This window comes from Solanum tuberosum, unplaced genomic scaffold (genome assembly GCF_000226075.1).
Source record: "Solanum tuberosum cultivar DM 1-3 516 R44 unplaced genomic scaffold, SolTub_3.0 scf00008, whole genome shotgun sequence".
NCBI lineage: Eukaryota > Viridiplantae > Streptophyta > Magnoliopsida > Solanales > Solanaceae > Solanum > Solanum tuberosum.
Window position 1 is genome coordinate 497,035 of NW_006238934.1, and position 22,444 is coordinate 519,478.

Sequence of the window (22,444 nt, forward strand, 5' to 3'; positions counted from 1 at the left end):
ACCCACGCCCTACCAGCCCCCCACCCCCCAAAAAAAATTTAAGTTTTTTTTAAAAAAATATTTTTAACTTCAAAATTTTAATTTTTCACCCCTACCTTTGACCCCCACTCCCTACCAGCCCCCACCCCAAAAAAAATTAAGTTTGTTTTTAAAAAATATTTTCAATTTCAAAAATCATTTCTACTCTAGTAAAATAAAAGAATTTTTTCAAAACATTTTTCATTCATAAATCAAACACAAAAAATCTTTTTCGAAAAATATTTTCTACTCACCAATCAAACATGAGAAAATAAGTTAAAAATCAACTTGTTTTCCAAGAAAACATTTTCCTTCGTACCAAACACACCCGAAATTGCAGAAATTCTACAATTTGCAATTTTTTAGTAATGAGATGCTTCCCATTGATGGTATTCTGCAGCTGGGATTCTGTGCCCTAACAATAATTGATTTTGGATTCCATGCTCTTCCTCATACTCTTGCCAATCTGGAATTCTTACATGTTATGCCCAAATTGCTGTGTCATTCCAGTTGGGCATTCAGTTTTGGACCGGTATTATTTTCCCTCTCCCAATTCTCTTTCTCTCTCATTCTCTAACCCTAGCTAATTCTGCCATTTATGGAGTTGTACTATTTCCCTATCATTCTAAGGCATTGCAATTTGAATTTCGCACCCAAACACATTTGTGATTTCAGCTCTCCAGATCATATGGATTTTGTGCAAAACAGATAATGCAGTTTGAGATATTGAGCATTTTACTTAGCAATTGGTACAACAAGAGCCTTAATACTGCTTATAGAAGAGCCCTAAAATGCTTTTTTCTTTTTGGAGGAAGTTTGGCTAAGTTTATAACCTGGTTAAATTGGCTTTATTTTGACAAAGTTTTATTATTTTATCCTTTTTTTAATTCTCCGAAAATCTTTACTAAAACAAAACGCCTTCAAAGTTACAGGATTGTTTCTTAGAGAGATATTTGTGTCATTGGAGTACTGAATGCCACTCATTTTTTTTTGAATTATTGTATATGAATTTTAGTGGTCCATAAACAACTAGCAAAAGAAGACTTTGGTGCAAAGGAAGAAGACAAATTTGAGAAGGAGCAAACGCAACAATTGCCGACCCTGTAATTGGTGCTACTGTTCAGGTTGTGCTTGAGAAACTGCTTTCTCTCACCATTGAGGAGGCCAGAAGTTTAAGGAACTGCAAGAAAAATCTCAGAATGCTGACAAAATATGTATCCATCGATGCACAGGCTGTGGAACAATGGCTCAAGATGCTTGAGAGAATTGCTTAAGATGCTGAAAATGTGTTTGACAAATTCACATATGAATCTCTCAAAGCACAAGTGATGAGCATCCAAAACAGCCCAATGAGAAAGGTCAGTGGTTTCTTTTCTCATACTGCTTTTAAGAGCAAAATGACTCGAAAAATAAAAAAACATCAATGAAGAGTTGACGTCTATCAATCAGTTAGCCAAAGACCTTGGTCTCCAATCACTGATAGTTCCGTCTCAGAAAATATTACCTATTTGAGAAATAGATTCCTTAGTAGTTGCTTCGGATGTCGTAGAGATAACGATGTTGCTGAAATTAAGGAGAAGATGTTGAACATGAGAAAGGAAGTTGTTCTGTGCACCATTCCCATAGTGGGCATGGGAGGTTTAGGGAAAACTAGTATTTGCTAAGAGAATTTTCAATGATGAAGAGATAGAAAAACACTTTGAAAAGAGAGTTCGGATGGGTCTACCTGAAATGTCAGAGACTAAGAGCTTTCTTGAATAGATCCCCGAAACATTGACAGAGAGGAAACTTGAGGTCTCTTGGTATCACTTTTCTTCAGCCTCACAAGTTCCAACTGGATTATGCCAGAACATATACCAGATCTTCTAAGTTGTTGGATCAGGAGAGGGGTAGCAAGTCCCAGAAAAGATGGCGGAGAGCAATTCCTTTGTGTATTTGGTGAACAATATGGAAGAAAAGAAAAGGGAGGTGTTTTGAGGGCAGGTCTAATACTCTGCAAAAGATTAAATGGAATTGCATCGTAGATTTTCACTTTTGGTGTAAACTAGCAAATGTAGAATATGTTCAATCGGTAGATTTTTTAGGCTCTTTGTAATTAGCCTTAGTTAATAGTTATAACTCGTTGTTGATAACTTTTTGGAGGTCTCCAGCATATCCTTAATGCTGAGGAATACAAATTACCAGTTTTCAAAAAAATTGATGATAGGAGTGTTTATTGCATTCTCGTGATTCTGATTAAATTCCACCTAGTTTCCCCCTTTCTTTTGTTGTATTAATGTCTGACCCTTCCTCTCTTCCAACCTGTACTAAAGAAGAAGAAACTCAATAGTTGTTATATCTATTCAGGTTGTATCGTGAAGATAATAAAGGGTATACATGGGAGGTGCCCTTTTTCGAATTCTGTTCATGAGTTGCAGCTCAAATAAATTCTCACTGATTATTTTTATGAATTCAGTGGTGTTTTAAATTTTTCATAAGCATCCCCTTTTCATCTTTGGTGGTAACTATTTTTGTTCACTAGCTTGATGAAGGATCTAAGGTGATAGTTGGTGAAAATGTATTATTCACTTGCTGTAATAACATGATTTCTAATCTCGGGGTGCTGGAACATACATGTTTCAAATCGATGATGAGCATGTTATAGATGCCACAAGGGCTGGAAGCATTGCACATTCAATCAATTGTTTTTTGAAGAACGTAAAATCCTTCTTACCTAGTCCCTTTTCCTTTGATGGTTTTTTTCTCTTTGGGTAAATTGTTGTTTCCACAATAGCACCTGCATTACATGAACAAAGATGATGTGAGGCTCATTCTCTTGGGGTAATGTGCTGTTTTGCGCCTGAAAACAGACTTGTGGAACTGGTCTTGTTGTTTGGAATGGAAACTCATCAGGCTTGTGTCTACGAGGACTGAGGAACTTGATTTCTTAAGCATTATTCAAAATCATAATGGAAAGTTTGCCGAATTTTTTAGTAATTTGGTAATGTTTTCCTTTGTTGGTTCTAAACTGCCTTTTTTTCAACAAACAACTTCACTATGTTAATACATAATAGGTCTCAGACAATAACATGTATTAGCAGGTAATCAGATTTAACTTTTTCAGATTAACATAACCCTCATACTATAATTCTATTCAGAGCGTCAGTAATGAGAAGGGAAATAGATAAATTAGCTAAACAGTTCTAAACTGCCCAATATATGTCAACTATTAATTGGAAAGTGACTGCCATTCATTAGAAATAAAAACAACACAGAACCACCACCCAAAAATATTTATTTAAAGGATGATTAGCTATTATTCCACAAAAGAATTCTTTATTCAAATTATTGTCTATGAATTATTCTCTTTCTTGTAGAGGCTGGCAAACAACTATCAAAAGAATACTTCTGCAAGAAATTTGAGAAGATTTTGGTGTATAGAGGAAGAAAACAACTTTGTAAAGAGCATTGCAATGATGGCCGATCTTGTAATTGGTGCTACTGTTAAAGTTGTGCTTGATAAACTGCTTTCTCTCACTATTGAGGAGGCTAAAATTTTAAGGAACTACAAGAAAAATCACAGAATGCTGACAAAATATGTATCCATGATCAAGATCTCATTCATGATGCTGAAAAACGACAAGTTGATGATCAGGCTGTTGAACAATGGCTCAAGATGCTTGAGAGAGCTGCTGAAGATGCTGAAAACGTGTTTGATGAATTCAGATATGAATCTCTCAAAGCACATGTGATGAACATCCGAACCAAACTAATGGAAAAGGTCAGCAACTTCTTTTCTCATACTGCTTATAAGTACAAAATGTCTCGAAAAATCAACAACATCAATGAAGAGTTGAGGGCTATCAATCAGTTAGCCAATGACCTTGGTCTCAAATCACTGATGGTTCCTTCTCGGAAAATACTTCCGATTCGAGAAACAGATTCCGTAGTTGTTGCTTCGGATGTTGTTGGTAGAGACAAAGATGTTGCTGAAATAAAAGAGAAGATTTTGAACATGAGAAATGATGTTGTTCTGTGCACCATTCCCATAGTGGGTATGGGGGGTTTAGGGAAAACAACTGTGGCTAAGAGAATTTTCAATGACCAACACATCAAGCAGCAGTTCGAAAAGAGAGTTTGGTTGTGCCTACCTGAAATGTCAGAAACTAAGAGCTTTCTTGAATTGATCCTCGAATCACTGACAAAGAGGAAAGGTGAGGTCCAAAGCAGAGATATAATAGTCAAGACGCTACAAGATGCACTGGGACAAAAAAAGTATTTGCTTGTCCTGGATGATTTGTGGTGTGTTGACTCTACATCGTGGCATGAGTTCATGGACACCTTGAAAGGAATCAATACATCCAGAGGAATCTGCATTCTCGTGACTACTCGTATCAAACAAGTGGCATCCACAATAGCAGTAGATCTTCATATGTTGGGGAAATTAACAGACTATCATTGTTGGTCCATTTTCAAACAAAGAGCGTTTGTTGGTGGGGAAGTTCTGGAGGAAATACTGAGCATGGAAAACAAGATTGTTGAAATGTGTCAAGGTCTACCGTTGGCTGCAAGTGTGTTGGGAGGCCTCTTATTCAACAAGGATAAACATGACTGGCAAGCAATTCTTGATGGCAACCCCCTTGTTGTAGGGGAAGATGATCTTCGGGAAAATAGCATAAAGAAGATCCTAAAACTAAGCTATGATTATCTATCATCTCCACATCTGAAGAAATGTTTTGGTTACTTTGCAATGTTTCCAAAAGATTTTGAGTTTGAGAAGGACCAACTAATCCAACTCTGGATGGCTGAAGGGTTTCTTTGTCCATGTCAAGAGACCACTGTGATGGAAGACGTCGGGAACAAGTTTTTCCAACTCTTGTTGCAATATTCTTTGTCGCAAGATGTTAAGCTAGATGAGCTCAACAATATAACACTGTAAGATGCATGATCTTGTGCATGATTTGGCTGGAGATATTTTAAAGTCTAAACTATTTGATCAAAAAAGTGTAGGAGGAGAAAATCTTTCTCAAGTCCAATACTTTGGATGGGACTCACCAAGTGATAAAATAGATAAGATAAACAAGTCAGGACATTTGTGCACATTTTTCTGGAAAAGAAATATATCTGAAGATATGTTGTTGAGCTTTCAGTTCTTGAGAGTTATAAATTTGTCCAGGTCAGGCATTGAGGTATTGTCAGCCAAAATCGGCAAGCTAATATACTTGAGATATCTTGATCTCTCCAGCACTGAGGTCAAAGACTTGCCCAACTCCGTTTGCAAGCTCTACAATTTGCAAACATTTAGAGCCAATGGTTGTTCTTCACCGAGGAAGCTCCCAGAAGAAATAGCAAATATGATAAGTTTGAGACACATACATTACCAATCTGAAATTGATTATCAGTTTCAGATGCCACTTAATATGGGGCAATTGATCAGTCTTCAGACGCTACAATTTTTCTATGTAGGTGTAGAGAAAGGTCGTCAAATAGAAGAATTAGGTCGTTTGAAAAACCTTAGAGGTGAATTGACAATCAAACGTCTACAATTAGTCGGCAATAAAGAAGAGGCTCAAACTGCATATTTACTGGAGAAACCAAATATCTACAAGCTGGTGTATTTATGGTCCCATGATGAATCAGAAGGCTGTGAGATCAATGATGAGCATGTGTTGGATGGTCTTCAACCACATCCTAACTTGAAAACCTTTGTAGTGGAGAACTATTGGGGGACTATATTTCCTCTTGGTTCAATGAAGAATTGATGCCAAATTTGGTCATGTTGAAATTAAGTGGTTGCAAGAGGTGCAAAGATAATCTATCGCTTGGTCAACTGAAGTTCCTTCGGCATCTTGAGCTGATAGGATTCCTTGAATTGGAATGCATTGGACCTACATTTTATGGTGTTGATAATGGATCAAGCAGCAATAATGGCAAAATTCAAGTGTTCCCGTCATTGAAAGAACTAGTATTGAAGGATATGCATAGCCTAATAGAGTGGAAGGGAGATGAAGTTGGAGTAAGAAATGTTTCCTGGGCTTGAGAAGTTGACAATTACAGAGTGTTCACTGTTAAAAAGTGCTCCAACTCAATTGGAAACCCTGCGTGAATTAGAAATTGAAAGAGTTGACAGTGAAATGCCATTGTTGAACTTGTGCAGCAACTTAACATGTCTTGTGGATCTCGATGTCAGTGATGTGAAAGAGCTCACTTGTCTACCTGATGAGATGCTACGCAAGAACGTTTCTCTTCAACGCCTGTGGATCTCAGATTGCAGAAAGTTTTGTGAATTGCCACAGAGCTTGTACAATCTCCATTCCCTTGAGAGCTTACGAATATCCTTCTGCCCCAATTTTAGTTCTTTTCCTGTTCCCAGTGGAGAGAATTATTTAACTTCCCTCCGAAGGCTTCACTTACTTTATTGTGATGGATTGACCAGTTTACCAAATGGAATGCTAGAACAATGCCGGTCTCTAAAGATTTTGAGGGTCAGCAACTGTAAGAACTTGGTTTCCTTCCCTTTACATGTGTGGGAAGTACCTTCACTTTCCATTTTGGATATGTCAAATTGTCCCAAATTGATTAGTCTACCCACAGGAGGCCTTCACCATCTCACTGGGTTATGGGATTTGAAAATTGGTCCTTTCTCAGAGATTGTGGATTTTGAGGCATTCCAATTGATTTTTAATGGCATTCAGCCGCTATTGTCCCTTCATACGTTGTGGGTGTACGGACATGGGCACTGGGATTCTCTTCCCTATCAGCTTATGCAACTCTCTTCCCTAATTGAGATCAGATTAAGTGATTTCGGTATCGATGATCTTCCTCATAGTCTTTGCAATCTTACTTCTCTTGAAACATTACATCTAGTGGGGTGCAAACGGCTACAACATGTGGACTTCAGAGATGCCATGCCCAAATTACATTATCTTGAGATCTGTGGTTGTCCATTGTTAGAAGCTCTGTCGGATGGGCTCAGCAACCCTGTTTGTTTGGAAATGTTAATTTTTTGGAACTGCGAAATACTGGAGCGTCTGCCATCCAGAGATGTCATGCGAAGCCTCACGAAATTACAGTTCCTGAAAATTAAAGACTGCCCACAGTTAGAAGAAAGTTGCACCAATTGGAGTAGCCCAAACTCCCAGTGGTCCAACATTTCCCATATTCCAAAAATTAAAGTAGGTGGGAGGATATTCAGAACTTAACAATTTCAAATTTCAAAATTCTATTCCTGCTCAACACAAATGAAGAACCCTAATTTTTCCCTATAAATACTTACATTTCAGAGCTTATTTGGGAGGATTTTTTTCAAAATCTGGCAGCCCCTCACCTCTAAAATTTTTAGTTATTTCTCCTCTAAACCATCTCTTCTATTTTCGTATTTTACCATTTTCTTTGGCATTCCAGTCGCAGCAATAGTTTGTGTGTTCGTTTCGACCATTAACGGTGGTCATCAGAGTTAGTAAGTAGATCTAAGATCGAGACCGCAAGCCCCCGTTCACTACCCCGCAGCAGGTGATCTTTGTCCCTTTACTTTTACTTCTATTATTGTCTCCGTGAAAATGTTATACCTATTGTAAGAAAAACCATGCGTCAAGTATAATACTCACTTATTTTTAGCTATCATGAAAGTGATGTTTAAAAATTATGTTTTTTTTTATTTAGTTTGAGGCCTGGAGAGATTTGAGTTCATATCTCCTTCACATTTTAATTTAAAGAATGATTTGTTTTGGAAGGGGTTGGTGATATGTAATCTGTTTTTGGTTCAAAGTTTGGTATTTATTTGTATCTCTATGTGATAAATAGATATTGTTTTCGCTATTCTTATGTTTTAAGATTATTATGTTGTGTTGAGAATCATGTCATAGATATATCTATTTATTTGTTTTATATGCAGAGAAATTGAATACAAACTTGCCGCATTTATTAGTAATCTTGGTATTTAGAAGCTGTGGCCTTATTTATGCTTAAACTCGCCAATGAATTTTAAATTGAATAAAAAGCAAAATCCTTGTGCTAAAGTTTATTGCTATATTTTTTTTATTTTTTCTTTTTCTCAACAGTATGTATTAAAATATATTTTGGAAAGAAAAGTTGCTTATTGGATTCAGATTTGGTTCTAATTTGACTTGTGAATGCTACTTTTATAAATATTATATATAGTTCGAGCTTTAGTTTCTTCTTACATTGTATATTTGAACCAAAATGTGCTATACATTGTAACTCAATAATATTACCTTAGAGACCTTTCTATAATTAACTAAATAGGCCTTAGATATTAAATAAATATATTTGTTTATATATTGTATCCAGGTGAAGGTTTTGTTTCTTGTTTAATATGTTGTGATGTGTTGTGATGATTGCTATCCTTTAACGAGAATGGTATTGGTTTAATTTAAAGGCTTTGAGATATTTATTCACTGTAAGCATGCTTGTAAATATTAGTTAAAGAAATTTTATTTTCTTCCTATAGAAGAATGTATAAGTTAGTTGGGTGTTACAATTTATTTCATACTTACTATTAAGGTACTTGTGTTGGAATTGAATAAATAGAATGTATATTTGTTTCACCTATTAGTTACCTGCATGTCTAATCCTTTTATTTCTCTTATTGTTGTACATGTACACTTTGGGAGGAAAAAACGGAGTTTTGATTAGGACTCTACCAATTATTGAGTCTCATAGACTCAACATTATCCTCACACTTGCACATGGAGTCTTCACTACATCTTTTGACCATTCGAAATTGCAAGCAAAACAAGTGGTCCTATCTTGGAGTCACTTATGGCTACTTACATTTTGCATTAATTGTTTACGTGTTTTTCTTTACGTGTTATACTTGCTTGTGTGATTTAGATATTTCTAGTTTGGATTCATGATAATTGACTTAATATAGATGTTTGGATTTGGGTTCCTTTAGTTAGAAACTAAACCTTATTAGTTACTTTACCTTTTATAAACTTCATTTGGCAAACCTTTTTTAAAAAATACTTCTTTTTGCACCATTTTAATCTCACTAGATTTATTAAGTTTGGTTCAAACTTGGCAATGTCTTACAAAGAAAATTTGTTGTTCTAAACTCTTATTTTTCTAAAACTTTTTCTAACGGGAGCACCTTGTCAGTCAATGAGCAAGTGTCTATTTTTTTAATTACTTATTTTTAGCCATGGATTTTTAGCCACGGATTTAAGATTTTACTCTTTCTTAAATCTTTTTCATTCTAATAAATTGCAAAAGAGCTTTTAAAATAAAAAATGTTTTCCAACTTGGTTATTCAATCACTTAATATTTAGCACTCATATCTTTCTTTTAAAATTAATTAACCTAAGTTTGGTCGGTAATCGTATTTTTAACGAATCTTAAAGGATGCCTTACCCCCTTCCCTTTAGGATAATTAGAACCCTTACCTAGAATCTTAAGTTTTAGTTTTACTTAGTTAAATATTTAGGTGTCCTAATTCACCATAATTAATTAGGTGGCGACTTCTTAAGTTAATTAATTTGGAAATCACCAATATGTTGTACACGTTTTGACCTCGAGTTAATGAGGTATAGCACACACCCCCCTAAAGTTAGGTGTGGTGCAACAACGCCTAACTTGGATAAACACCAAAAGAAGGCAGGCTTGGGTAGCGGCTTTGTGAGAGTGTCTGTAATTTGATCCCCGACCATAACAAACTTAGGTTAATAATTAAGTTTTTAACATCTGTTTGTTTCATTTTTGTTGTGTGTTTTAATGCCTAAATGATTTACTTATCATGCTTATGTGAATATAAACTGCTTATTTGTAGTAGCTTTATATAAATTGTTTATTTGTTACTGTTATGAAACACCAATATTATCACAAAAAAATCTTGGCGTTTGCGAGACTTGATATCGTAATTCAGTCAATAGATTGTGTACCCAAGTAAGTTCAGAGAGTGCATTGGCTACCGATTTGTATTCTGCTTCAATAGAGGACCGAGCAACTAATTGTTGCTTTTTAGAGGACCAACAGATCAGATTTGGTCCCAAGAAGAGTATGTAACCAGATGTGGATATTCTGTCAGAGGGATCACCTGCCCAATCAGCATCGGCGTACATATACATATTACTATTAGAGTGGCTAGAGATTTGTAGGCACGACGTTGATGATGCCTTGAGGTATCGAAACACCTTTTTTACTGCTTTCCAATGCTCCAGACTTGGGGATTGCATAAACTGTGATAGTTTGTTAACTGCAAAGGCAATATCAGGACGCGTGAATGATAAGTAGTGCAATTTACCAATGGTGCGTTGATACAAGGTTGTATCGGCATGAGGTGAACCATCGGCTGCTTTGGGTGGTAAACTTGAGCACATGGGTGTCGTAACTCCTTTACAGTTGGCCATATCCACATCTCAAGTATGTATCTGGATTGTGAAAAGACAATCCCATTTGGAACATTTTGACTTCGATCCCCAAAAGATAGTTGAGTTCACCCAGGTTCTTTAGAGAGAACTTGTAAGCCAGAGAGTTGATTACATGTGTGACCAAGTTTGGGTAATTCCCAGTAATGAGGATATCATCAACATACAATAGAATATACATCGTGACAGCTTCAGATGTAAAAATAAACAGAGAAGCATCTGATTCAGACTTAACAAACCCAATTTTAGTCAAGTGAAATTTGAGAGCTTCATACCATGCACGAAGAGCTTGTTTTAGGCCATAAATGGCCTTTTGGAGATGGCAGACATGATTGGGAAAATCAGGGTTGACATAGCCTTTCGGCTACGCCATGAATACTTGCTCCTGTAAGTTACCTTACAAAAATGCATTATTTACGTCAAGCTGCTGCACTTTCCAATTATTTTGAACTGCAATAGAAAGTACAATTCTGATGGTGGTTGGTTTGACAACCGGACTGAAAGTTTCATGAAAGTCCAGTCCTGGACATTGTGTGAAACCTTTTGCAACTAATTGCGCCTTGTAGCTGTCAATAGAACCATCATCTTTCCTTTTAATGTGAAATAACCACTTACAATCAACAACATTATTTATCGGGTCCCTAAGTACTAGTTCCCAAGTTTGGTTTTTCATTAAGGCTTCATATTCCAGATCCATTGTATTCTTCCATTCAATGTGCTTAACTGCTTGCTTAAAGGTATTTGGAGTGGGAGAAAGGTAGGACAAGAAGCTGAATTTTTTCTTTGGTGTGAAGATATTATTTTTGGACCTTGTGACCACACCGGATGGTGGAGGGACAGCAACTGGTGACATAATTGTTAGCTGTTGCGGTGGATGTTGGTTGATTGGTGGCCGACGGGAATAATATAATGGTTGAGAGGTGTTGTGGGCTGCTTCATTAAATAGTGAATGAGGTTGGGAAGAGATAAGAATCATACCTGATGAAGTGGAGACTGCTGGTAGTTGCCTTTCAATTATGGACTCTGGAGTGTTTGAATGAGAGGGAACTGTTAGGGTGATAGGAATAGGAGGCGGAAGAGTTGGAACAAGATTGAAGTCCAAATTTAATTGGACTTCCGGATGAGTATCCTTACCGACTTGGGACTCTATGATTTCCCATTATAACGTGGAAAACATATTTTTCAAGTGTGAGAACATTTGAGTGAAAGGAAAAATATCTTCACAATATTGAACATCACGACTGACGAAAATTTTTGAGTGCATAGGATTAAAGCAGAGGTGTGCATGATGAACAATAGAAACTCCTAAGTAGACACACAGTGTAGATCTAGGCTGAAATTTATTTTTTGTATATGGCTTAAGCCATGGATAACATAGACAACAAAAAATTTTCAGCGAAGAGTATTTTGGCGGTTCGCCAAACAATTTTTTATAAGGAGAATCATTATTCAAGTCAGGTGTAGGTAGTCTATTTATGAGATAGACAGCATGGTGACAGGCAAATGACCATAGTTTAGATGATAGTGAGGCTTCATTGAGAATAGTTCGAGTTGTTTTGACAATGTGACGATGTCGTCGTTCAGCAATTGCAACTCATTGGGGCGTGTAGGGTGGGGAGATCAAATGTTGAATGCCATGGCATTGTAGGTACTGTTTAAGACTTGTGTATTCATCCCCTCCATCAGTATAAAGTGAGACAATTTTGTGTTTGGAAATTTTTTCCACTAAAGGATGAAAGTTTGTAAAAATTGAAGCGACTTCACTTTTGTTTTTGATTGTATACAACCAAGTGTATTTGGTGTAATGATCAACAAAAATGCAGTAATACAACTTTTTATCAATGGATAAAATGGGTGATGGACCCCATAAATCACTAAACAAAGTTTGAAGTGGTGCATTACTATTTAAAGTGAGTCGTTGAAATGGCAAACGATGAGCTTTATTTGATGAGCATGAATTACAAAAATGAAACTTTTCTTTGGTGGAAAAGGGAAGTGAAAATTTATTCAGTACTAAGTCTAGGATTTTCAGATAACGGTGACCCAAGCGACGATGCCACAATTGACGAGAAACTTTGGTGGAGGTGAAGTTGGCGGAAGGTGACACATGATCCCTCTGTGGCCACTCATAGAGTCCGTGTTTATTCTAGCCTTGTACCAGCAGTCTCCGAGTTTTGAGATCCTTCACAAGAAATGAGTGTGGGAAAAATTCGATTGAGGTCAGATTGTCAGTGCAAAACTTAGCAACAGAAATAAGGTTCTTTTTGATAGCTGGAGCACAAAGAGTGTTAGAGAGCATGAAATTGGAGTTAGAAGCCTTAATTTGAGTAAAATCAGTGTGAGTAATAAGAATAGTTTTACCGTCACCTATGGACATTTCCTCATTGCCAGTGTATTCTTCAAGATTATCTGACTCAATTGTGACATGATGAGTTGCTCCAGAGTCGATGATCCAAGGATTTGCATTTGAGTGATGATTTGACACAAAGTTGACCTTAGCTTCAAAGTGGTTGTGCGATTTTGAGCGACACACATCAGCTGTGTGACCGATCTTTTGGCAAAGTTGGCATTTTACTGCTTGCCTGGGTAGTCTCCCATTCTGTTGATTTCCAGGGACCGCCTGTCGTGGAGCTTGTGGTCTTGAAGATTGATTTGGGAAGCGATGATTATTTTTTGATGTTGGGGCTGGAAGTTGGTCCTTTGTGCAACTGCAGCTGTAATGATAGAGGATGACCTGTCAATATCTTGATGTTTGAGAAAGAGTTCATGGTCCGTGAGTTTCTGGAACAACTCCTCAAAGCTTAGGGCTGTTTCGCGCGCTCTTATAGCGGCAGTGATTTCACGGTACTCATGACCTAGGCCACTCAAAATCTTGACTGCTAGTTCATCATTATCCACCGGAGAGCCCGTTACTTTGAAAGCATTAGCAATTGATCTGATCTCTTGTAGGTAAGTAGCAACTGTCTTGGAGGCCTTTTTCATGTTTTGCAACTGATCTCGTAAGCTGAAGATGCGAGTGTGACTCCTATTGGCATAAGCTATATGAAGGAGATCCCAAGCTATTTTTGCCGAAGAGGCAGTTGCAACAATAGGAGCAATGGTGGGGTCAACGGATGCCATCATTGCCTGTTGAATTAGTTGGTCCTGGCAAAACCATAGCTCATATTCAGGATTGGAGATGGTACTATCAGTTTGTGTGATAGTGGTTGGCGGAGCAGATTGGCACCAGTGAGATGCCCAAGGAGCTTGTGTCCATTGAGTAGCATCACTAGTTGCGCCTTCCAGGTGCTAAAGTTGAGGTTACCTTGCAGTTTGATAGGTAATTGGGCAGCTGGATTGAACTGTACCACATGAGTGGTAGTCGGAACTGCAGCAGCCCTATCATTGGTGGTAGCAGGAACAACCATGTTTGGACGCAAAGAGAGGAAAAAAACTTTGGATCGGACTCGTGAGAGAGGGGGTCTAATACCATAAGGAGATTGAGAATCAAAGCAAACTTGAATGAATCTTATTCAAATGTTACATAACTTAAATACAGGTAAGACGTAACTAACTTGACTAATTCTAAGGAACTGTTCTAACAACTTAATATGTAACTAAGTTGACTAAAACTAAGGAACTACTTTAACAACTTAATCTAAATCTACTCTAACAACCTGATAAGAATTAATAACAAACTAACAAACTAGTGAGTATGTCAACAATAACTTTTATGAATAGATGACACACTTGTCGTTACTTTCACTTCACAGGACAATTTCTCCGTTCATTAAACTTTCGTCATTGATGGACTTCAACAGAGATAGTTGTCATGAATCATTTAGCAAATAATGCCCCATTGGCTCTTAAAATGTCCTTAGCAACATCTGCTCATCTTAGCAGGTCTTGCGTTCTCCTTTTTTTAGTGGTTACTTGTAATGATTTTCTTCTCCATTCTCCCAAGGAGGAAACGTGTGCCAAAACTGACTTTTTACCATTTCTGGAATTATTTCAGATTCATGTTTGAAACACGAGCATGGACCTCGTCGAAATGGTACTTGTGTTAGATGTGTTACAGTTTCATAATTGGCAAGGGAAATTGCATTCGGTAAACTCGTTTGCATTTGGCTGAAACTGGATTTGAGATATTATATCCTTGAATGTGGAAAATCCCGGAAGTGAAACTAGTAGACCTTTGATGTTGGTCTAATTCTAAACTGAATTAACTGGTAGTGTTGAATAGCATTCAAAGTAGAAAGAGCAACTTATGCAAGTCACTTTGCTAGATTTCTCAGCCATGGTTGTATGCTGTAGAACAACTTGTGTCTTGAGATTTTTATTTTAGTGGTCTCTCAGAATTGCCTTGCACGTTTATTCCAAAATACCTAATACAAATTTTGTATTGCAAATGATAAATTTTCAAAGACACATATATTGTTAGATTTTTTTTATGTTATAAAATAACAATCAAAACATACAAAAAAATTACAACTTTTTCACAGCATAAGTTTATATGTTTATATCTCTACTCTGCTTATTCAACCAAGATTTCCATCTAAGGTATGCCCATTACACCAAAATAACAACTTTTTCGCAGCATGAGTTTATATGTATCATAGTATACCTTAAGTTATGGCATATGCCCCTGATATTGAAATAACAAATAACTTTCCCATGATACAAGTTTACATGTTTGTATCATAATATTCCACAAGTTATGTTGTATGCTAAGAGCCGGGAGGGCATAATGCAAAAAATAAAATAAAATATAAACCCAATTTTTTTCTCTAAAAAGGATAAAGAATGCATATGCCCCAAAAGCATAACTCCAGTTTCTGAACACTACAACAAATTTTAGAAAAAACTACACAACTTATGTTGGAATATTTAATTTATACAGAACTTATGCCAAGCGAAGCAAAAGTTATTTAAACTTATGCTGAGCGAATTAGGTCTCGACAGATATATTTTGGTCCCCCAAATTTTCATAATTAAACACCAGTCTGTTTGAAGGGCAATACGTGCAAAAACTTGATTTGAATGTGACTTCCTTTTTGGTATCCTTATTTTCTTGTGGCAGACTCATAACAGACTGTCATTCATTAGAAATAAAAACAACACACAAATTATTTATTTAAAGGATGATTAGCTGTTAATCCAAAAAAAACATTCTTTATTCAAATTATTCTCTTTCTTGTAGAGGCCGGCAAACAACTAGCAAAAGAATACTTATGCAAGAAATTTGAGAAGATTTGGTGTATAGAGGAAGAAAACAACTTTGTAAAGAGCATTGCAACGATGGCCGATCTTGTAATTGGTGCTACTGTTAAAGTTGTGCTTGATAAGCTGCTTTCTCTCACTATTGAGGAGGCCAAGAGTTTAAGGAACTGCAAGAAAAATCTAAGAATGTTGACAAAATATGTATCCATGATCCAAGCTCTCATTCATGATGCTGAAAGATGACAAGTTGATGATCAGGCTGTTGAACAATGGCTCAAAATGCTTGAGAGAGTTGCTGAAGACGCTGAAAACGTGTTTGACGAATTCAGATATGAATATCTCAAAGCACAAGTGATGAACATCCGAACCAAACTAATGGAAAAGGTCAGCAACTTCTTTTCTCATACTGTTTTTAAGTACAAAATGTCTGAAAAAATCAACAACATCAATGAAGAGTTGAGGGCTATCAATCAGTTAGCCAAAGACCTTGGTCTCCAATCACTGATGGTTCCTTCTCGGAACATAGTACCAATTCGAGAAATAGATTCCGTAGTTGTTGCTTCGGATGTTGTTGGTAGAGACAAAGATATTGCTGAAATAAAGGAGAAGATTTTGAACATGAGAAAGGAAGTTGTTCTGTGCACCATTCCCATAGTGGGTATGGGTGGTTTAGGGAAAACAACTATGGCTAAGAGAATTTTCAGTGACAAACACATCAAGCAGCAGTTCGAAAAGAGAGTTTGGTTGTGCCTACCTGAAATGTCAGAATCTAAGAGCTTTCTTGAACAAATCCTTGAATCATTGACAGAGAGGAAAGTTGAGGTTCAAAGGAGAGATTTAATAGTTAAGAAGCTACAAGATGAATTGGAAGGAAAAAAGTATTTGCTTGTCCTAGATGATATGTGGCGTGTTGACTCTACATCGTGGCATGAGTTCGTGGACACCTTGAAAGGAATAAATACATCCAGAGGAAACTGCATTCTTGTGACTACTCGTATGAAGCAGGTGGCATCCATAGTAGCAGAAGATCTTCATATGTTGAGAAGATTAGCAAGAGATCATTGTTGGTCCATTTTCAAACAAAGAGCGTTTGTCGGTGGGAGGTTCCGAAGGCGGAGGAAATACTGAGCGTGGAGACCAAGATTGTTGAAATGTGTCAAGGTCTGCCGTTGGCTGCAAGTGTGTTGGGAGGCCTCTTATGCAACAAGGAAAAACATGAATGGCAGGCAATTCTTGATGGAAACCACCTTGTTGCAGGTGAAGATGATAAAGGGGAAAATAGCATAAAGAAAATCCTAAAACTCAGCTATGATTATCTACCATCTCCACATCTGAAGAAATGTTTTGCTTACTTTGCTATGTTTCCAAAAGATTTTGAGTTTGAGAAGGACCAACTAATCCAACTCTGGATGGCAGAAGGGTTTCTTCGTCCATGTCAAGAGACCCCCGTGATGGAAGACGTCGGGAACAAGTTTTTCCAACTCTTGTTGCAATATTCCTTGCTGCAAGATGTTAAGATAGATGAGCTCAACAATATAACACATTGTAAAATGCATGATCTTGTGCATGATTTGGCTGAAGATATTTTAAAGTCTAAACTATTTGATCAAAAGAGTGTTAGAGGAGAAAATCTTTCTCAAGTCCGATACTTTGGATGGAACTCACCAAGTGATCAAATGGATATGATAAATGAGCCAGGACGTTTGTGCACATTGTTCTGGAAAAGAAATCTATCTGAAGATATGCTATTGAACTTTCAGTTCTTGAGGGTTTTAAATTGTCCAGGTCAGGCATCAAGGAGTTATCAGCCAAAATCGGCAAGCTAATATACCTGAGGTATCTTGATCTCTCCGACACGCAGATCGAAGCCTTGCCCAATTCCATTTGCAAGCTCTACAATTTGCAAACATTTAGAGTCAATGACTATTCTTCACTCAGGAAGCTTCCAGAAGAAATGGCAAATATGATAAGTTTGAGACACATATATTGCAGCTATCATTACAAATTTGATATGCAGATACCACTTAATATGGGACAATTGACTTGTGTTCAAACCCTAGAGTTTTTCAAGGTGGGTTCAGAGAAAGGTCGTCGAATAGAAGAATTAGGTCATCTGAAAAACCTTAGAGGTGAATTGACGATCAGAGGTCTGCAATCAGTCAGAACTAAAGAAGAGGCTCGAGCAGCATATTTACAGGAGAAACCAAATATCTACAAGCTGACATATTTGTGGTCCCATGATGAATCAGATGTATGTTAGATCAATGATGAACATGTGTTGGATGGTCTTCAACCGCATCCTAACTTGAAAACCTTAGTAGTGGAGAACTATTTGGGGACTATATTTCCTTCATGGTTCAGTAAAGAATTGCTACCGAATTTGGTCATGTTGAAATTAAGTGGTTGCAAAAGGTGCAAAGAAATTCCATCGTTTGGCCAACTGAAGTTCCTTCGGTATCTTGAGCTGATAGGATTCCTTGAATTGGAATGCATCGGACCTACATTTTATGGTGTTGAGATTAATGGCAATATCCAAGTGTTCCTCTCATTGAAAGAACTTGTATTGGAGGATATGCGTAGCCTTATTGAGTGGAAGGGAGATGAAGTTGGAGAAAGACTGTTTCCCACGCTTGAGAAGTTGAGGATTACAAAGTGTCCACTGTTAAAAAGTACTCCAACTCAATTTGAAATCCTGCGTGAATTAAGAATTGAAGGAGTTGACAGTGAAATGCCATTGTTGAACTTGTGGAGCAACTTGACATCTCTTGTGAATCTTTTTGTCAGTAACGTGAAAGAGCTCACTTGTCTACCAGATGAGATGCTACTGTTGAAAAGTGATTCATATACTTGACCAAGTCTTCAGGAGTTTGTTAGTTAGTTTCCTTTATCTTAGCATGTTTAGATATTGTGGCAGATTAGTAGCTAATTAGTAGTTAGTGGTTTAGTGGACCTAGATTTTAGTATTTTCTGTTTTACAGTAAGCCTATTTATAGGCAGACTTGTTGCTTCCATTATAAATTAGAAACAAAACTTTGCAGTAGCTTTTACTTCTGTTTTTTGCTATATTTTTCTGTTCACTTTCTCCTTTACTTCCTTTTTTCTTTCCAACAAATCTGGTATCAAGAGCAAGGTTCCTTTCTGGAAAGTGTGAGGAAAAATGGCAGTAAATGGTATTTCATCATCTTCCCAACAACTCATGCCAATTTTTACTGGTGAAAAGTATGAGTTTTGGAGTATCAAAATGAAAACTCTTTTCAAATCACAAGGAGTTTGGGATTTGGTTGAAGCAGGCTTCGTGGAGCAATCAGACTCTGACGAAGAGACGGAAAAATTGAAAGAGATAAAAAAGAAGGATGCGAAAGCACTATTCCTGATTCAACAAGCAGTCCACGATACAATTTTTTCAAGAATTGCAGCAGCAACTACATCTTCGCAGGCATGGAAGATTTTGAAGAAGGAATTTCAAGGTTCAGCTAAGGTGATTACGGTAAAATTACAGACTTACCGTCGTGACTTTGAAACTCTTTCTATGAAAAGTAATGAATCTGTTCAAACTTATTTGTCTAGAGTTTCTTCTCTTGTTAATCAAATGAAGCCTTATGGTGAAATCATATCTGAAGAAACGGTTGTAGCAAAAGTTTTAAGGAGTCTTACTTCAAAGTTTGAACATATTGTTGTTGCGATTGAGGAATCTCATGACTTATCTGAGTATACTTTTGATGAACTAATGAGTTCTTTGCAAGCTCATGAAGAGAGGCTCCTAAGATCGCATGAAAAAAATGAAGAGAAGGTATTCCAGGTGAAGGGGGAGTCCATTCATCAGAAAGATAAGCTAGAAATCTTTGCAAATCGTGGAAGAGGCAGAGGTGGTTTTCGAGGAAGAGGCCGTGGAAGAGGCCAAGGAAGAAATCGAGATAGAGGAGGATCAAATGAAGAGAAGCAGGCTAAGACGTTTCTGTGCAACTACTGCAGAAAATCAGGTCATAAAGAAGCTTATTGTTGGCAAAAACAGAGGGATGAGAATAACCAAGCAAGCTTTGTAGAGGAAAATGATGATGACAGTAAGTTGTTCATGGCCCTTTATTGTGAAAAAGAAACTCCTAACGATTTTTGGTTCTTGGACAGTGGTTGTTCCAATCATATGTCTGGAACAAGATCATTGTTCAAGGAGCTCGATGAGTCAAAAAAATCAGATGTAAGGCTAGGAGACAACAAGAAGATTCAGGTTGAAGGTAGAGGTACAGTTAGCATTATGACCAGCCAAGGTAATGCTAAGATTTTAGAAGATGTGATGTTTGTTCCTAGTCTATCTCATAATTTGCTTAGCATTGGACAACTAATGATTAGCGGATACTCAATTTTCTTTGACGATGGTGTTTGCACTATTAAAAATAAGAAAATCTGAGAAAATCATTGCTAAAAGTTCCAATGGCTAACAATAAAATGTTTCCTCTAGACGTTTCAATGGTTGAGAGGTGTGCTATGGTAGCTAGTGGAGATAATGAAACTAGACTATGGCATTTACGTTATGGGGTCATTTAAACGTTAATGGATTGAAGTTATTGAGTCAAAAGGAAATGGTTTTTGGTTGCCAAAAGTTGAGAATCTTGATTTTTGTGAAAGTTGTGTTTATGGGAAATAAAGTAAAAAATGTTTTCCTATAAGCAAGTCTTGGAGAGCTTCTGTTTGTCTTGAGTTAGTACATGCTGATTTGTGTGGTCCTATGAGTGTTGAGTCTTTAGGGGGAAGTCGATACTTTCTGCTTTTTACTGATGATTATAGTCGTATGAGTTGGATATATTTCTTGAAATTTAAATCTGAAACTTTTGACAATTTCAAGAAATTTAAATCTTTTGTTGAGAGACAAAGTGGATGTAGACTCAAAACACTTCGAACAGATAGAGGTGGTGAGTTTATGTCAAAAGAATTCAGTTCCTTTTGTGAGGAAAATGGAATACACAGAGAACTCACAGCACCTTATACACCAGAGCAAAATGGTGTAGCAGAACGAAAGAACCGCACAGTTGTCGAGATGGGCAGAAGCATGATGGAAGGTAGAGGTGTACTGAAGTGTTTTTGGGCTGAAGCTGTTGCCACTGCTGTCTATTTGCTGAATATTTCTCCTACTAAGGCAGTGTTTAATCAAACACCATATGAAGCTTGGAGAGGTAACAAGCCCAAGGTAAGCCACTTACGTGTCTTTGGTTGTATAGCTTATGCCTTGATAAATTCACAAGCTCGACGTAAGCTTGATGAAAAATGTGAAAAATGTATTTTTGTTGGATATAGCACACAATCCAAGGCTTATAAGTTATATAATCCAGTGAGTGGTAAGATTACGGTCAATAGAAATGTTGTGTTTAATGAAGATGCAAGTTGGAATTTTAATTCCACAAATGAAAGTTCAAACATTAAGTTGTTGCCTTCTGACGATATTATTGATCAAGAGTATGTAGCTGATCCTTTTTTGGCTGGTCCATCGTCTACCTCATCAATTGCACCAACAACTTCTCCAATATTGGAAAAACCTTCCGCTGAGCCAATTCCATTAAAAAGATCAACAAGAGATAGGAAACAAAATCCTAGATATGCTAACAATACATCTTGTACCTTTGCTTTACTTGTTTTAGATCCTATCCTCTTTGAAGATGCTGAAAAAGAGGATAAATGGTGCAAGGCTATGGAAGAAGAGTTGATGGCTATTCAAAAGAATCAGACATGGGACTTGGTAAATTTGCCTGAAGGAAAGAAAGCTATTGGGCTCAAATGGGTGTTTAGAACCAACTATCATGCTGATGGCAGCATCTAAAAACATAAGGCAAGGCTCGTCGCAAAAGGTTATTCCCAGCAACAAGGTATTGACTTTGAAGAAACTTTTTCTCCTGTTGCTCGCTTTGAAACTGTGAGAACTTTTTTAGCCTTGGCTGCTAATTTAAGTTGGCCAGTTTACCAATTCGATGTTAAATCTGCCTTTTTAAATGGTGATTTGGAAGAGAAAGTCTATGTCTCACAACCTGAAGGTTTTGTAGTAAATGGCAAAGAAGATAATGTCTATAGGTTAAAAAAGGCACTTTATGGCTTAAAGCAAGCGCCGCGGGCATGGTACTTCAAGATTGATTCATATTTCCATGAGAATGGTTTTGAAAGGAGTAACAATGAACCTACTCTTTATGTAAAACGAGAAGGTAAAAATGATTTTTTGGTCGTATGTCTTTACGTTGATGATATGATATATATGGGTTCGAATGAGTCTATGATCACTGATTTTAAGGACTGCATGATGAAGAATTTTGAGATGTCTGATTTGGGTCTACTACATTATTTTCTTGGTCTTGAGGTGAAACAGGGAATCGAAGGCATATTTCTTTCACAAAGAAAATATGCGACAGATCTTTTGAAAAAGTTTACTATGGTAAATTATAAAGTTGCTGTTACGCCGATGAATATTAATGAAAAGTTGTGTCGTGATGATGGTTCTGAAATGGCAAATGCAACTTATTTTAGAAGTCTGGTTGGTGGTTTGAATTACTTGTCTCATACAAGACCAGATATTGCTTTCTCTGTTGGCGTTATATCGAGATTTATGCACAATCCAAGCAAGCTTTCACCTTGGAGCTGCAAAGAGAGTACTAAGATATATTGCTGGGACAACAAAGCAATGGAAATTTGGTATTCTAAGGTAACAAATTTCACATTAACTGGCTTTACTGATAGTGACTACGCAGGCAGCATTGATGATCGAAAGAGCACATCTGGTTTCTTGTTTAATCTTGGGTCTGGAGCAGTTTCATGGAGTTCAAAGAAGCAGGAAGTGGTCGCTTTATCAACTTCAGAGGCTGAATATATTGCAGCAACCTCTGCAG

At 37.0% G+C, this 22,444-nt stretch overlaps 6 protein-coding genes across 6 annotated transcripts in view; 3 read left to right on the forward strand and 3 right to left on the reverse strand.

The window, feature by feature from the left end:
- The first annotated feature begins 1,051 nt into the window (after positions 1-1,051).
- LOC102598090 (putative disease resistance protein RGA4) overlaps positions 1,052-22,444 on the forward strand; it is a 44,577-nt gene continuing 23,184 nt past the window's right edge. The window contains exons 1-2 of the mRNA XM_015309206.1: positions 1,052-1,066; positions 1,382-1,383. The gene's annotated coding sequence lies outside the window, so the exon portion shown is untranslated. The remainder of the gene's footprint in view (positions 1,067-1,381; positions 1,384-22,444) is intronic.
- Positions 1,927-4,936, forward strand: LOC107061305 (disease resistance protein RGA2-like). The gene is made up of 3 exons (XM_015310335.1): positions 1,927-1,986; positions 3,375-3,509; positions 3,560-4,936. Exons 1-3 carry the CDS (start codon positions 1,927-1,929, stop codon positions 4,934-4,936), a joined length of 1,572 nt encoding a protein of 523 aa, XP_015165821.1.
- Positions 9,816-10,364, reverse strand: LOC107061307 (uncharacterized mitochondrial protein AtMg00810-like). Its single transcript, XM_015310349.1, has one exon. It carries the CDS (start codon positions 10,362-10,364, stop codon positions 9,816-9,818), a length of 549 nt encoding a protein of 182 aa, XP_015165835.1.
- LOC107061308 (uncharacterized mitochondrial protein AtMg00820-like) lies at positions 10,780-11,235 on the reverse strand. The gene has a single exon (XM_015310355.1). It carries the CDS (start codon positions 11,233-11,235, stop codon positions 10,780-10,782), a length of 456 nt encoding a protein of 151 aa, XP_015165841.1.
- LOC107061310 (uncharacterized) lies at positions 12,529-13,502 on the reverse strand. Its single transcript, XM_015310357.1, has 2 exons — positions 12,965-13,502; positions 12,529-12,881 (listed from the first exon to the last, which is right to left on the reverse strand). Exons 1-2 carry the CDS (start codon positions 13,500-13,502, stop codon positions 12,529-12,531), a joined length of 891 nt encoding a protein of 296 aa, XP_015165843.1.
- LOC107061312 (disease resistance protein RGA2-like) lies at positions 15,660-16,709 on the forward strand. The gene is made up of 2 exons (XM_015310360.1): positions 15,660-15,782; positions 15,840-16,709. The coding sequence occupies exons 1-2, from the start codon at positions 15,660-15,662 to the stop codon at positions 16,707-16,709; spliced, it is 993 nt and encodes a 330-aa protein (XP_015165846.1).